The sequence below is a fragment of the Sorex araneus genome, chromosome 1 (genome assembly GCF_027595985.1).
Source record: "Sorex araneus isolate mSorAra2 chromosome 1, mSorAra2.pri, whole genome shotgun sequence".
In the NCBI taxonomy this organism is placed as follows: Eukaryota; Metazoa; Chordata; class Mammalia; order Eulipotyphla; family Soricidae; genus Sorex; species Sorex araneus.
This window is the reverse complement of record NC_073302.1, coordinates 122,055,693-122,072,959: the sequence shown is the minus strand read 5'-3', so window position 1 is coordinate 122,072,959 and position 17,267 is coordinate 122,055,693. Positions and strand designations below refer to the sequence as shown.

Below are 17,267 nucleotides of genomic sequence, written 5' to 3'. Positions count from 1 at the left end.
CCTCTGGGGAGCAGGCGAAGCAGCCCTGGGCTTGTCTCTGGATTCCTGAAATGACTATGAGCTCTGAGCATTCTCATGTCTCAGGAGGAACCAAGCCCGCGGGGGCCCTGTGAGGAGCGTGAGTGCCAGCCCTGTCCCCACTCTGGCCCCCAAGATATAACCCCACCCAGGAAGTCAGAACATCAGCAGGCAGAAGGGAGAAAGAGACACCGGCACGCTTGGTAAAGGAAAGTGTGGACTCCTTCTTAGGATGGGACAGAGCCGCCACATCCGCTTCCATATCTCGACAAATGAGGGTCCTGTGCCCCAGTCAAGAGGGCTCCTGCCACAACACCCAGAGTCAAGCAAGAGGCATTGTATAGTTCCCCCATAACAAAGAGCTTCCTCGAATCCTGATTTGTTCGAATCATCCCATGCAAGCTGTGGTAACTTGCTGCAGCATTTCGCTGGGATGCCCAGATACTTGGTGGGGTGTTACCATACCTGCACAGCATACAGAAGATGCATTCTGTAAACGGATATGACCTCTTGGTGCTGTTTCTTGCATTCCTAGAAAAGGGAAATTGGACACTGTGAGACAGGCGAGGAGCCCCGGGGAAAGAAGGCAAGGGGTGCTGGGCCACTCCCAGTTGAGGTTCAACTTGGCTGTGTGGACCCTACGGCCAGGTGTTCAAGTCTGTTGTTGCCTGGGCTTGCAACCAGGGTCTGAGGGCCAGGCGGTGTCAGATGGAACTCCAGGCCTTGATCAAGTGCTCCTTCACTCTCTACACGACCTGCCACCATGCCTTATCTTTGCAACACACCCACATAGGCTCATCCTAATTCCTTTAAGAATCAGCCTACTGATGGTGCTCCTTTATTCATCATGTCATCCAGATTCTACCATGCCACTCCTTTGGAACTGTTTTTCCCCACACTCCAGGGCACTTCTGAATGCCACATCCTTGGTCCTGCTGCCTCCTACGTGTTCCTCTGGGACACAGCACAAGCTTGAACCTCTCAGTCTTAGGAGATGACCCACTTCCCCCCGGGGAAGCGTGTTTCCTCTGTAGATTCACAACCTTAGTGGGCATTTCTTTAAAATTATGTAAGGGCAGAGGCAGTTTCCATTCATTTTTATATCGCCACACAATACTGATAGACTAGAGCTCATTAAAGACATGTTATACTTTATAAGCATGACTACATAGATCACTACCACTTTGTAATGCTGTAATAATTATTTAATCAGAAAAATGAACTGCAACGTCTCCTCTGTCCAAATTATTCTACCTCACAGAGCCCGGCAAGCTACCGAGAGTATCCTGCACGCATGGCAGAGCCTGGCAAGCTAACCGTGGCGTATTTGATATGCCAAAACAGTAACAAGTCTCACAATGAGACGTTACTGGTGCCCGCTCAAGCAAATCTATGAACAATGGGATGACAATGCTACAGTGCACCTGGAGTATATTGAAACAATCCTAAAATCTGGGCCGTGTTTGTAAGTAGAAACCAGAGGAAGTCCAGAACAGCCCCTTCTTTGAATTCATGTGGAAACTGTTACCTACCCTTGTCACCTAAAATCTTAAGGTCTCAGGGAGACTAAATCGAGGCCTCCAAAGATGTATTTTTCAACTCCTGGAGCTATGAAAGTTAGAGAATGAAGGGTGACGTGGGATCTCGAGAGAACAATGATTCTGGTGAGCTCGGAGGGCCTTACATGTGTTCATGTTCCTTTGAGGGAAAGAAGGTGATTGGAGGAAGGAGGAGACGGGAGGCCAGCCGCAGAGGCAGGAGTAAAACAGCTTGCGGCGAGAGGAAGGGCCGGGAGCCAAGGAGATCAGGTGCCCGATGAAATGGGATTCTCCCGTGGAGCCTGGAGAAGGAACCTGCCCAACTGACCCCATGATTTTCAGTGCGTGAAACTGACTCGCTCAAGAAAGACGTCGGACACTGCCAGAGAGGGCATGAGTGCTGTGGAGAGATGGGAAGGGCAGAAACCCGAGAAGAACCATAGCACTCTCCTCCTGTCCTGTCGAAGACACAACGTCTCCTTTCAGAGGACGCAGGCCAGCTGAGTCTGCAGCCGCTGGGGACCTGAGCTCAGGGTTGCTGGCTGAGGATCCTGACGCATTCACCTAGACCTGCCCATCCAGCTGAGCGTGTCTGTAGCCGGCCTCCCCCCCGTGGACCCCGTCCCCGGGAGTGATGAAGACGAGCCCGCTTACCGCCAGCTGGTTCTGGAGCTGTTTGACCTGCTGCTGCAGCGCTTCCAGCTGCTGACTCTGCCTCTTGGACGAGCTGGCCGAGTAGGACAGCTGCGACAGGCTGTTCAGGGCCTCCTTCAATTTGGTGACTTCCTTGGACATCTCATTGATCTAGGAGAAAGGAAGAAACCCCACTGCTGGACTTGTACCCGCCTGCAGAAGGCAAATGTCCTGCTATGTCGAGGCCCTGGTCTTTGGTGGCCTTTAAAACTAAGACAGAAGAATGAGTCATAAGTTTTGGTTTTCTACTTTTCAGTTTGGGGGCCATACCCAGGTATGCTCAGGGGACTTACATGGGGTGCTGAGAACTGAACGCCGTTGTCTGTATACAAGGCAAACATCTACCCTCTGACCCCAAGCCTAATTTTTTTGTTTGGTTGTTTGTTTGTTTTGGGTCACACCTGGCGATGCACAGGGGGTTTTCCTGGCTCATGCACTCAGGAATTACTCCTGGTGGTGCTCAGGGGACCATATGGGATGCTGGGAATTGAACCCGGGTCAGCCACATGCAAGGCAAATGCCCTAGCCGCTGTGCTATCGCTCCAGCCCCCCTAAGCCTGATCTTTTTGTTCCTGTTGTGTTGTTAAGGTTTTTGGTGCTAGTGACCCAACACAGAACTCCATGCATGCCATGCAGGTGCTCTAATTCTGAGCTACAATCCCAGCCAACAATGCTATTTCTTAAAAAAAAAAATCCCATAAATGAAACCCTACAATTAGGCAAGCCAATATACGCCTCTAAGATCACTCCATGCAAGTATGGGCTCTGGGATTGGATGTTGTGTGGAGGTAAAATGAAGCTAACACGTTAAATGAAAGCAAGACTATGACGTTGGGTTTATGTGTTTTAGGACCACACCTGGAAGTGCTCAGGGATTACTCCTAGTTCTGTGTTTGGGGATCCCTCTCGGAGCGGTGCCCCGGGGACCAGATGCAGTGCAGGGGGGTCAAACCTGGGTTGGGTGCAAGCAAGTCAAGAACCTTAGCTGCTGTACTGTCTTTTCAGCCTGACAACCATGATTTTTTTCTTTTTGAATTTTCAAACAGAGTACTATTGGAAAGAGCTAATGAGAACAGGGATCATGAAACCGTTAGACCTTGTTTATTATGCGAACATGGGCAATTGGGATTAAATTCTTGGAATCCTGGTTTCTCTGAAATTTTACTTTCTTTTTATTTTCTTTGGGGAGTAACCTGACGTTACTACACATGGCAGTACTTGGGGATCACTTCTGGCTCTATGCTTGGCAACTGCTCCTGTCAGTGCTTAATGAGGTGCCAGGGATCAAACCTGGGCCTCCTGCATGCACTCAGCCCTTTGAGTTCTCATTCTGGCCCTGTCATCTTGGCTTAAAGTGAATATAGTGGTCCAGCTCTAACTCAGTGGTAGAGCACATGCCTTGTATGTCTGGGGTCTGGGTTCAAATCCCAGCACTGCTAAGTAAGTAAATAAAGCTAAAAAATAAGTAAATAAAGCTATTTATTACTCAAAGAGAGTAATCTTTGAGCCAGAGACATGGCTCAATGCTAAGGGTCATGCCTTGCCTGGGTTCAATTCCCCACAATGCAATAAATAGAGTAGGGAGCCATAATCACTATTGACCTTTTTTTTTTGCATGTTTGTTGTTGCCTTTTTTTGGGTTTATAGCGATGGGTGCTCAGGGCTTACTTCTGGCTCTGTGCTCATGGATCAGTTCTGGTGGACCCAGACTCAGGTAGAGAGGAACCAGTACCTCTCCCCTTGCAGCCAATCCCCCCTCTCCTGCCTGCTCCTCATGGTCCTGCCTAGTGCTCCCTTCCTCTCCTAAACATCTTCGAAATGCATCCCCAGGAAAACTCCTGGAGCTTCTTCGAGCTGGACTAAGTCTCGGAGTACTTGGGTTATCATACGAGGAAGGAATCTGTCTGGATTCCAGAAGACTTGAAATTCAAGTTGGGTCGCAAATGCTTTCCAGTCTGTGGATTCACTTTTGGCCCTGACACTTGGCAGAGCTTCACTGAGATCATTTTTGAAAGGCAAAATCTGTATTATCTACGAGAAAATGCTTTCGTGCAAAGGGTGTAGAAGATCTGGGTTTTTAAAAATAAATGTTCAGCCTTCTGTTCCCTTTACAAATTGGGACCATATCCATCAATGTTCAGGGGCCACCTGGCCACACGCCGAGGTGTGGGGTGCAGGGCAGAGGGAAGTGGCACAGGGGTTAGAACCGGGAATGTGCTCCCGGACTGGTGCCGTATCCCTGGCTCAGCCTACTCTTCTTTGTTTTCTCTCCAATTTGGGGGTCACATCTGGTAGTGCTCAGAGAACCACAGAGTGCTAAAAATCAAACCCAGGCTGACACCGGGCCCCAGAAACCTACTCTTTTGACTATGGCTCAGGGTGTGTGGTGTGTGCGGGGGGAGGGGACAGTCAAGTGTCACGTTTCTGAGCTTGCACAACAGGCCAGTGCGACCAAGTGCTAAACCTGTCCACAATCAAATAAAGGCTGATCCAGAGCGGAGCTTGCAACCCAACCGCCACCGAAATGTCACGGACCTTCTTGTCTTTATCCTCCTCCAGCTTGGAAGAGCTCTCAGAATACCTCTTCAACTCCGCGAGTTCTTCCTGAGTGTGCTGGAATTTCTGCAGAAGTTCCTGTGCCTCCTGCTCTTTGGACTTCAAGAGGGTCTGGACATTGTCCTTTTCCCTCTTCAGCTGGGAGACCTCGCTTCTAGCCTGGGACACCTCTGACTGGGTCTTCTCCTTCTCTTTCACCGAATCCTTTAGTTTCGAGGCCAGCACCCGCACTTCACTTTCCAGAGATGCCTGGAGCTTCTCGTAGGTAGCCCGAGGCACCATGGCCTCGGTCATGGCCGCCTTCTCCTCCAGGAGCTGCTTCTCCAGCTTGGCCACTTCCGCCTCCTTGCTGGCAAGGTTCTCCTTGAGGCCACTCACTTTCCCCTCCATCTCCTTGGCTGCCGTCCGCAGCGAGGTGATCACTTGTAAGTGCTCTGTGATGGAGACTGAGTTCTCTTTCTGGGCATCCACCAGCTGTTTGAGCTGGGTGAGCTCGTTTAACACTTTGGAATACTGGGACTTCATTTCAGCCAGGGCCTCCTCGGCCTGGGCCCGGGAGACGTTTGTCACCTGCATCAGGTTCTCGTGCTCGGCTTTGTGGATGTACTCTGCGGTCACGTCTTCTAGGGATTTCCTCTTCCGGTAATCCTCCAGCTCAGCTTGCGCCTCCTTGTACAGCTGCGACAGCTCGCTCACCTGCTTGTTGAGCTCGTCGATCATTCTGTTCATGGCCTCCTTCATGTCCCCGGCCTCATCCCCGGCCTCCTGCGACGTCTGACTTTTGAGCGTCTCTTTCAACTTCGTGATCTCTTCTTGGGCCTCTTGGTATTTCTCGAACAGATACACTTTCTCCTTATTCATATTCTCAATCACGGAGCAGTAGGAACTTTTCATTTCCTCGTAGTCTTCCACGGGTGGCCTGGTGTCCACCCCCTGCTCCCGCTCTCCCAGCCTCTCCTCCAACTCTCTCACTTTCTCTTTATTTCTCTCACTTTCTTCCCGTGCGTTCTGGAGATCCTGCTTCAACCCGTCGATTTCCTCCTCCGTGATGCGCAGCTCGCGGAGGTGGGAGTAAGTGTCCGCACTCTCGGCTGAGACGAGGCCCAGCTTCATCTGCTTCTGCACGCTCAGGACTTCTTTCATGGCCTCCTCGTACTTGCTCTGAGTCTCTTGGAGTTTCTGGCTGAGGTCAGAACCGTTTTCTGAAATCTGGGCGTTGGGTAAGCCTCCCGGCTCTGTCCGTTGGGACTGGAGCTCAGCCTGGAGCTGTTTTCTCTCTGTTTCGGAGCACTCCAGCCTCTTCTGCAAGTCTTGCAGAGTCTCTTGGAGCTGCTGAATTCTGACATCGCCATCAATGGAGGATTTACTCGAGGAAGGTGCTAAGATGGACTGAGATGATTTGGAGTCAGGGGGAGAGGTTTCCTGAGCTTTGCCCAGAGATGGGGCCAACTCAGTTTGAGTGGAATGGAAGGAGTCAAAGCTCTGATCTGCTTCTGCCTCCTTGGATGCTTTGGCCTGCAGAAAAAGGGAGGAGGAAGAGGCACCAAAATACAGTTAGGGGACTAAGCAACCGAAAGGAGAAAACAAATCTAGGACTTAGGTCTGGGGTGCTGGGCAGACAGCTCAAAGGGCTGGAGCAAGACTGGCAAGCACAGGGTCCCAAGCTACACCCAGCACTGCAGTATGTAGCCCTAGTGGCCCCAGTACTGCTGGAAATCCTTCTCCCAAATAACCCCCACTTCCAACCCCAAAAAATCTCTCCTGCTAAAAGAACAAAAACCAGCAAATTCAGGCTGGGGGGGCGTGGCTTGAGTGTGCCCATGTCCCAAGACATGAAAGTCTGATTGACGAGCTTATTTTGTGCTCTCGTAGAAAAATGTTTCTGACACTTGAAAAACACTAGAATTACTTTGGCTATGAAGACTTTACTCAGATTCTTCTGTTTCTTATCTTGTTCTAGTAGTCAAGAGAAGCAATTGGCTTACTGCAACTAGTTATAAAGTTTGAAATCTGCTATTAAATCTGTTAAATATCTTTATGAGGTAAGTGACTAATCATATGTATATCACATAAATGTATACATTATGTATATATAATGTATATGTATGATTTACCAATCTTCAGAGTCAATGAATAACTCTCAAGAAATAATCTGTAACAACACAATGCTAAGGTTATATTTGGAAAACAACAAAACCAATGTAGGTGTTTGAAATAAAATTATTATCTGACTGATATTGAAATCCTGATAAACCAACCATAAAGAACAGTCTGCAGTAGCTTGTCTACCTACTTGCAATTTATCTTGTAACTCTTTATTGTGTAAGGTTAGAGAAACAACTTTTGCTTGCAACCGGACAAGAAGATCTTGCTGGTCGGCTTCAGAACTGATATCCAATAAGCTATCAGCACCTTAAGAAAGAGAAAATACTTTACCAATTGAACTGTTACTTCTCCAAAATTGAACCTCTACCAAACTTTGTAGTCCAACCCAGTTTTTTGCTTAGTATTATAAAACTCCCACCAGCTAGACACATGAACAGTGATTCTCAGACACTGCGGAGTTCTTCCCAGGGCGGGCGTTATTCCTAGCACAATACTAGCTGCGTGGGTATGTGAAAACTGATTGACTTGCTCATATATTTTTTAATCACTTGACTGTTATACCTTGACCCACCCAATTTTTGTTCTTCAGATTCGTTTCTGTGAAATCTTTCCAGAATCTGGTTCACTTCTTATCCGCACCATCATTACTCTGATTCCAAACTTTATCGCCACAATTGGAAATTCTGCAAACATTCCCTAACCAATCTGTCTCTCTCCTCTTGCTAATGAAAAAACAAAACAAAACAGCAGGCACATCACAGTCAGGCCAATCTTCCTGACAGCTATTTCAGGAAGTTCATGCTTTCAGAAGTTCATTGCTTTGGTTCAAGTGTTTTCATTGTTCTTCTCCAAAACATAGTTCCTAAATTCCTCTATCTGATTAAGGTTTCTCTGATTTGGGCCCTGAAATCTACTGTTTCAGACTTATGATTCATGGCTCGTCTCTCTGTTTTTCAACTTTCCCTCAAGCCAAGGTTTTCATCATAGTCTAAATTCTCTATATTCTCAAGCCAAGGCTGCTGCTTCAATTCCTCAACCATATGAGAATCCTTTCATCATGTCACTGAACAGTGACCTCTTAGGTGGCCTTCAACAATGCATGGCAGAGTTTGCCTCCTCCCTGAAGCATTCACTGCCCCCAACCTCCACAGAAATCAGTCTTCTCTGAATACCACAGGAATTGCTGCTGGCAAGCAAGCTTTGATAGCCTACTGATATCATGCTGAAATAGCATCAAAAGCAGGCGCAAGTGCTCACTGGGATAAGACACTTGCTCCAGAACAGAATTCAATGGACAGCTTCCTGTGTCCAGAAAAATCTTCCTATTGAAAAGAAATAATAGCAAGCAGACAATGTAACACACACTGTGATATAACTGAATGACTTCCTGTGGCAAAATTCCTGATGTATTGCAGATGACCCTTTGAATAGCATTGATCTACATTATTTTACCGTTGTCTTTTATTTTCTCATAGTCATTTCATGCAAAGATGAAAATGTTCAATCTTCCTTTGGAAAGATGAGAAATGCTTATTTCTGTTCTCTGGTGCCTATGATAAAATGATACAACTTCCTTGACATGAAGTTTAGTGAGCTTGGAATGAACAGGGGGGAGTATAACTGTAATTCTTCTTTTGCTTTTTTGGTTTTGGGGCCATACCCAATGGTGCTTAGAGCTTACTGGCCCTGCATTCAGGAAATACTCCTGGCAGGGCTCAGGGGACCACACAGGGTGCTGGGGACTGAATCAGGTCACCCACATGCAAGGCAAATGTCCTACCCACTATACCATCATTCCAGCTCCTCATTATAATTCAAAGTAAATGACGACCCTAGGATGTAATAAGGACCATACTCAGTTTGACAAATAATCAGTTCCCTTAATGCCGAACTCTTCCAGGGACTAGAGGGAGTCTAATATTTCTAAATTATGTACACTAAAGTCTTCACTTCCATATGAAATATGTATCAGACCGAGAAACCAAAATCCAAAGCCAAAAAGAGTGTTTGAAACAACGTGTTTTAAATGTGATTTGGTAACATACTCTTCACAGGTCCAACTGCAGGATGAACTCTTAATCCTCCGAATTAAAGCTGTCTTTTAGTGAACAGCTTGTAAGTGTACGATGGTTAGGGATGTGCTCAGTGGGCGAGGTTGGGCATAGCGGCTATAATAACAAGAACTAATTTCGTAACACACTGAAGAGTGAAGTCAGACAATACGTCTAATAACTGCTGTAATTTTCAGTAGAGAGACTGTAAATGATACTTGAAGATACCCACAATCACAGTTCGGTGGTAAGACACTCAGGTCAATTCTCTTGTCCAACTCCAGCATGGTCACTGACTGCCCAGACCCCTCACTGAGAGAGGAACTAACATTTAGCGAGAGACAGACAGAAACAGAGACACATCTCACATCCAGGCTCAGAGGTGCCTTAAAAGCCATGTGGAGACACCTGGAGTATGACAAGTCGGTGTGGTACTGGCAGCACTGGGGTCCTCTAACTTCCCAGTGTTGAGGGCTCTCTGACTTGGTCCCTGAACTCCTGAAAGGACACAGAACACAGACTAGGGATACTGCTTCATCTTACCTGTGGTGCTGTCACTCAGTCTGTCTTTGTTCTCCCGTATAGAACTGATCTCAGCCTGGGGGAACATAGAAAGAACTTAGAAGAGCACTTTGGAAGATCACATTCCACTAGAAAAACCCAGACTTCCCTTTTCAAGTCTTACTAAAGACTGAAGTCTACTTTTCAAGTCATTAGAGGTTCCGAGGACTATTATCTGTAATGTAGCTCTCAGCAATGTCATTAAGCATAAGACAATTTTTAAGATTCCAATAATGTTAGAAAATAGCTAATTTAGTGGACTAGATATAAAATCCGGAACAGAAAGTACCACTTTGATAGGGCTAGAAAAGTAAGTGGTAAAGCTCGTGTCTAACATGTGAGAACTCTTCAGTTCGGTCCCTGGCTCCAAATGGTCCCCCATTTTTCAAGTACTTCTGAATGTGTCCCATATAAAAAAAAGAAGTCACTGTCACTATCATCCCATTGCTCATCGATTTGCTTGAGCGGGCACCAGTAACGTCTTCATTGTGAGACTCGTTGTTACTGTTTTTAGCATATTGAATACTCCATGGGTAGCTTGCCAGGCACAGCCGTGTGGGCGGGATACTTTCGGTAGCTTGCCAGGCTTACCAAGAGGGGCGGAGGAATCGAACCCAGGTTGGCTTCATGCAAGGCAAACACCCTACCCACTGTGCTATCGCTCCAGCCCATAAAAAGTAAATAAGATAAAAGTCTTTAAAAGTCTTTTATTTTAAATCAAGTACTATTTACACAAGAAAGTCAAATGGAAGTTCTGTCTGGGAAATATACTAAAACATATTAAAAAATAACTTTAGCTGTACAAGTTTAAAAATTATCTGTTGTTAATAGGCACTAATACTTTTATCTCTTTTTTCAGTTCATATAAGATTTTATTTTTATTTATTTATTTTCTTAAATTTATTTATTTTTAATTAGTGAATCACCATGAGGGTACAGTAACAGATTTACACATTTTCGTACTTGTGTTTCCCTCATACAATGTTCGAGCACCCATCCCTCCACAAGTGTCCATTCTCCACCACCAGTGAAACCAGAATCCCTCCTACTCCCCAATCCCATCCCCCTCTTCCTCCCTTCCCCCGCCTCTGTGGCAGGGCATTCCCTTTTGTTCTCTCTTCCTTTTGGGTGTTGTGGTCTGTAATAGGGGTATTGAATGGCCATGGTGTTCAATCTACAGTCTACTTTCAGCACACATCTCCCCTCCCGAGCGGGTCCTCCAACCACAGTTTACTTGGTGTTCCCTTCTCTATCTGAACTGCCTTTTCCCCCAGCATGTGAGGCCAGCTTCCAAACCATGGAGCCAATCTCCTGGTACTTATTTCTACTATTGTTGGGTGTTAGTTTCCTACTCTGTTATTTTATATTCCACCGATGAGCGCAATCTTTCTATGTCTGTCTCTCCCTTTCTGACTCATTTCACTTAGCACGATACTTTCCATGTCGATCCACTTATATGCAAAATTCATGACTTCATCTTTTCTAACAGCTGCATAGTATTCCATTGTATAGATGTACCAAAGTTTCTTTAACCAGTCATCTGTTCTCGGGCACTTGGGTTTTTTTCAGGTTCTGGCTATTGTAAACAGTGCTGCGATGAACATATAAGAGGCACTAATATTTTTTAATTTTGGTTTTTGGGCTGCATCCAGAAGGGTCAGGGCTGACTCCACCTGTGCTCAGGGATCACTTCATGCTTGTGGGGACCGTATGGAGTGCTGGGGAGGAACTGGTGTCGGCCATATGCAAGGTGAGTGCCTTAACTCCCGCACTGTCTCTTCAGCTCCTAGACATTACTAGTTCTTATATATACATATATAATTCTATATATATTTTGGGGAGCTCACAGATGATAGTGCTCAGAGCTTACATGGCTTTGTGCTCAGGGATCACTCCTGCAAGTCTGGGGGACCATATGGAGTGCTGGGGATTGAACCCAGGTTGGCCATGCACCAATCAAGGTCCTTACTTGCTGAACTATCACTTCTAACCAAGACATTAACTAATATTAGATACAGGGTAGCAAATAAGACCTGTCAGTGACAATTGAGGTAATTTTATAAGAAAATAATTTCTTTTTCTGGTCTTGGATTAACAACTGATCCTCTTAAAGATTTTCTATAAACTGTTTTTTTCCCAAAGGTCTATGAATGTATTTCAAAAATTCTTATAACTTCAAAACCAGACTCTTGTTTCAAAACAAAATACAGTGACTTGCCAGCAATTACTATGTTTCATTTAGATGAGCCACAGACCATGCATGATAAGAGATATAATTTTTCATCAAAGAAACTTCTGAAAAGGTCCAAAATGCTAAAAATAAAGTGACTTATTTTTGGCAAATGCTTATCTTTACCAAAAGCTATCTTTTCACTTTTGAAAATGCATGCTATTACTTTCAATGTGATTAAAATTTGATAAACTATTTAAGTCTACAGTTTGAAAAGTTCTAAAAAGATCTGTTTTTAGGGAATCATCACTCTAGGAATGCTGTTAAATATTTCCATTACCTCTAAGTTTCCTGATGCTCATTATAGCTGATTTCTGCCCACCCCATTCCCAGACAACTACTACCCTCCTTTTTTGGCTTTTGGAGAGTTTCTAAAAATGGAATGTTTACGGCATTAATCTCTTTGCATCTGGCTTCTTTCACTCAGTACAGCAATTTTCAGGTTCATTGATGAGGCGGTTTGGCCAGCACTACATTTTAATAACTGAGTAATATTCCACATACCACTCCATATATTTTATGAACAGGCCTTACTTTATTTTATTGTTTAATTTATTGGCTTTTAGGCCATAGCTGGTGATGGTCAGGGGTTACTTCTGGCACTGCAACAAGTGGGTAGCCATATGAGATGCTGGGGATTGAACCTGGGTCAGCCATGTTCAAAGTACCTGCCCTATCCACTGTACTATCTCTCCGGGGTTAGATCACTTGATAAGTATATGTTTAATATTTAAAATAAACTGCCAAATACTTTTCCAGCATAGTTGTAACGTTTTATATTACTGCCAAGGACCGGAGTTTTAGTTTTCACCTGTGCTAACCAAAATCTTTTAACCCTTTTAAACTTTATTCATTTTGATACAGTCCTTGACAATGCATTGCCTGTTTTCTTTCAGTCATAATTATATTAGAAAACATTAGACAACAAATAAAAGCAGAATTTCCTTATAGAGTTATTCATCTTAAGGAAACATATCTTTAGTAATTCTTAGATAAGGAAGGTTGTACAACAATAGCACTGAAATTTAATTTGAAAAAATTAAATAATAATTTGAATAAATTATTCGAACAAATGCTTTAATAATTTGAATAAATTAAACTTATACCTCTTACTCTTCAAGTACATTTTTCTAATGATCATAGGTAAATAGAGGTGGAAATGAAATGTCCTTTTATTCTTTAAAGTAATTTTAACAATACATCTTTAGAAACAGGTAGAATAAGACCTAATAGATTTTTTTTTATTCCTAAAAGAAATGTATGGTGTTATTATAATCAGGAATGAAGTCCTATTAAAAATAGTGTAAAATTGAGCTGCTATATGACTCAGCAATTCTGCTTTTGGATATTTACCCCCAGGACAGAGAAACATTCATTGACAATGATGTATGCGCACCATTATTCACTGAGCACTCAGTACAATAGCTAAGATTTGGAATCAACCTAGATGTCCAACAACAGTAAGTGGATCATGACAATGTGGTATATATAAACACAATGGAACATTACACAGCAGTAAGAAATGATGAAATCATGCAATTTGCTACAACGTGGATGAAACGGAAAGATGTCATGTTAAACGAGGTAAGTCATAAGATGAAGGATAAACACAGGATGATATCACTTATGTGTCGTATTTGTAATGGTTTTAAAGCGGGAATGCCTAGATCATCCTTGATCCCACAAGAGAGGGAGAAGGAGGAAAGAAATCAAGTGGCAGTGAGGAGAAATAGATGAAAAGCAACAGGGGGAATCCAGGTAAATCAGCAGTGGTAAGAAAATTTAGAGCTAAATACCCAAACCACAGAGTCAACAATACTGAAATTATGAGACCCAAACTTTAACAACTAAACTTAAACTGGCAACATGGCAGGCTGAGGGGAGAGGCATAGGAGCAAACCTGGGAACCCTGATAGAGAGAAGCTGACACCTGTGGTGGGATTGGTGCTAGAACATTGTATGCCTAAAACCCAACTCTAATTTTGTAAATCATGGTGCTTCATAAAGTACAGCTAAAATAAAACACAGTTACTAGAACCAGAGATAGCCCAAAGAACTGAGTGCATGCTTTGCATGCAGGTGGTTTGGGTTCAATCCCCAGCTGAACACCAGCAGAAGCTACCTCTGGGCACAGAGCCAAAAAACACCCCAACGTATCACTACATGTATCCCAAACCATAGTTACTTCTCAGTAAGACATCAGAGAATACCAAAAGTTTCTTTCAAATTGGTTAATTCAGTTTGCAAGAAAGTGGTTGGCAGGTAAGTTTTTATCTCTGTGTCTTTTTACATGGTGAAAATGAATTACTAGTTAATGAATGTAATTTGTTTACCCAAGTTCTTTCATACATAGTCCATGCTAGAAAAAAATAATCAAGTGGGGTTCCCTCAAGAAAGACTGTAAGTCAATCACTGAGAGGCATACATATCTTGTTTACCTAGTGTTTAAAACTGAAAATCCAAACAATAATAGTGATTTTTTTGTTGAAATATTGAATGTAATCAAAGTAAAGTGAAAGTAAAGTGAAATTTATTAGTTACACAGGTGGGGTGGGGGGCTGGGGAGGTGGGGGGTGAGGGGGAGGTTTACTGTGATTCTTGGTGGTGGAATATGTACACTGGTGAAGGGATGGGTGTTCGAGCATTGTATAACTGAGACTTAAACCTGAAAGCTTTGTAACTTTCCACATGGTGATTCAATAAAAGAATAAATAATAACAAAAAAAAACCTGAAACCAAACCTACTACTAAACTCAATAGCAAAATTGAAGACAAAAAGGTACTTACCTTGAAAGGTGGTTCAGTAAAAAATACTGATTCCTTTCCTGACAGGGGTGTAGAAGTAATTGATCTGGGGGAAGACACATCACTTAGCTGAAGAAAAAGAAAAAAGTAAAAAACACAACAAATTTATGACCAACGATAAGGAAAGTATCTTCAAAGTCATTTCATCTCCAATGACAAAGAACTTCCTATTGAACGAAAGCAAAAAATACAGTTATTTTATTTTTAGGGGTCTTTTTGTTGTTGTTTTTGGGCCACACGTGCTGTGCTGATGCTCAGGGGTTACTCCTGGCTTTGCACTCAGGAATCACTCCTGATGATGCTCAGGGGAACATATGGGATGCTAGAGTTCGAATCTGTGTTGGCAACATGCAAGGGAAGCACCTTTCGGGCTGTAATATCTCTCCGGCCCTAGTTAATTATTCTTCACTTTGATCAATTCAGGGGTAACACTTTCAAGGCAATGTTACCTCAAAAACTTTTTGAAACTTTACAGAGTAGAAACTAAACAAATTTTCTCCTATATTTATTAGAAACCACTTAAAAAACTATAGAACTTTTAATGAAGATTAGGAATATTGTTAGTGAATATACTAACATTATTATTAACATGGGCTAGAGCGATAGCACAGCAGTAAGGCTTTCGCCTTTCATGCGGCCAACCCGTGTTCGATTCCTCCACCCCTCTCAGAGAGCCTGGCAAGCTACCGAGAGTATCGAGCCTGCTCGGCAGAGCCTGGCAAGCTACCCGTGGCATATTCGATATGCCAAAAACAGTAACAGTAAGTCTCACAATGAGAGATGTTACTGGCGCCCGCTCAAGCAAATCGATGAGCAATGGGATGACAGTGACATGACAGTATACTAACATACTGAAATTATTTATCAGATGAGAAAATCCTGTGACTGTTTCCATAATCCTGCCTGCTTTTTTACTGACCATTTCATAGATACCCAAGCTTCTATCTCTATTCAGTAGACACCGTAAACTGAGAAATGAGAGCTGCTTTTCATATTAGCTAACCTTCAATGTACTTGGAAGGCAGATGTTAACATTTTAAGAAACCAAATAAAATTTAATTTCAAGTAACCACCTAACCAGCAATCTATTTTCCCAAGCTTTATTAGAGCTTTAATGTGAGGAAGTAAAAATACCCCAAGTTTATTATCATAAGAAAAATTTTTCTGGCATAAGATTTCAATATTGTTTTTTTAGGACGTTTAGAAAGATGTTCAGGACCAGAAGTAAGCCATGAGCACTGCCAGGTGTGACCCTAAACCAAAACAAAAAGAAGCAAGAATCTATTCAGGGCTAATGAGCTTGTCCAGGGGTTAAGGTGTTGGCCTTACACACATCTGGCCCTGGTTCAATCCCCAGTAGTACAAATGTTCCTCTAAGAAGAGAGAGGAGTAATCGGTGAGCACAGAGCCTGGAGTAGCTCCTGAATGTGACTGAACACTACCGCCATCCCCCCAAAGATGTGATGCCTGTTCAACTTTTTAGTTGTGAAATAAATAAGAATTGATATTATTTCCATGCCAATAATCACAATCCTTCATACCACTATTTTAAACAAAATCACTAAAGAGAATCACAAATGTGTATTCAATTGTCAATTCCAAAACATTTTTTTTTCAATTTACAACAAAATTATTCTTCTTCTGCTGTCACTACTGTTTTGTTTTTGTTTTTACCTGGGTAGGACTGATAGGAGGTGGTGGAGCTCTGCGTTTTTTTGGAGTTCCACTTCGTTCTGAGCTTATTTTACAGAGTTGGTCATGCTGAAAGTTATCACAGTTCAAAGAATGGAGGTGGGTTAGTTAGGTTAGTATAGTTTGAGCAAATAGCTTCCATAAACACATGAGAAAAAAACAACAGTTCATGCATTTCTTACTTTATTGAGATTGGAAATTAGCTATCAACATAAAAATAAGAAGTATGCATGCTCCAAGTTTTCTTCCAGCAGCCCGTGTTTTAATAGCAAGAAAATAAAAAAACACAAGACAAAACCAGATTAAGTTGATGTGGAGAACTGAGAAGGCAGAAGAATTAAGAGTTGTCGGAAACAATTTAGAATCAGACTGCATTCACAGTCTAGTTTCCAACTTCATGCAAAGCAGTGGTTATTTCCCCAACTTTGCTTCAAGTTCTTTCCTTTAAAAAATATGAACATGGGAGTGGGGAAGGCAGAACCTTATTTCTGGAGGTTAGGGAGAAATAAGTAACACAATTAATTCAAAATATATTCAATAGTGAATATTTGTTGTTTATGATATCCTTTTTTCAGGAATTTTGATGTGTAAGTAAATGAATGGAACAATCAAACATGTATCATGTTAATATGTAAAGAAAACCTTTTCCTCTTAGGATCAACTATAAAATAAAAGGGAAAACTTCTAATCCTACCTATGTAACATGATTAACATTTTTGAAAAGCCCAAATTAAAATAAAATGAAAAGGTGAATCTCTTATTTTCATCAAATATCTAACATTTCAGGGATGTGACTATACAGTGCATGAGATATTATAAGTATTCAAAATACTGTGCTGAATTCCAGATATTTAAACCACATTTTCACACCAATAGAAAATACTAGTACATACCAAGAAAAGATACATATAAGTAGCAAGTTTAAAATCACATGCTTTTGAAATACATAAATCCCTAAAACACAACTATCATCTTAATAAAAATTCTTAAGACATTTCATTTATTAAGTATTTTCAA

The 17,267-nt window shown here is 42.7% G+C and overlaps 1 protein-coding gene across 5 annotated transcripts in view; it reads right to left on the bottom strand.

Annotated features, from left to right (window-relative positions):
• The window catches only part of RAI14 (retinoic acid induced 14), a 163,434-nt gene that overhangs the window by 1,960 nt on the left and 144,207 nt on the right, over window positions 1-17,267 (bottom strand). For 4 of the 5 annotated variants that reach the window (XM_055147289.1, XM_055147292.1, XM_055147276.1 and 1 more), the window contains exons 11-17: window positions 16,233-16,319; window positions 14,541-14,627; window positions 9,506-9,560; window positions 7,099-7,217; window positions 4,785-6,320; window positions 2,211-2,360; window positions 484-549 (exon numbers count right to left, since the gene is read on the bottom strand). In XM_055147289.1, the coding sequence (XP_055003264.1) occupies window positions 484-549; window positions 2,211-2,360; window positions 4,785-6,320; window positions 7,099-7,217; window positions 9,506-9,560; window positions 14,541-14,627; window positions 16,233-16,319 (2,100 nt within the window). The remainder of the gene's footprint in view (window positions 1-483; window positions 550-2,210; window positions 2,361-4,784; window positions 6,321-7,098; window positions 7,218-9,505; window positions 9,561-14,540; window positions 14,628-16,232; window positions 16,320-17,267) is intronic. The other variant, XM_055147302.1, reaches the window with a different exon arrangement.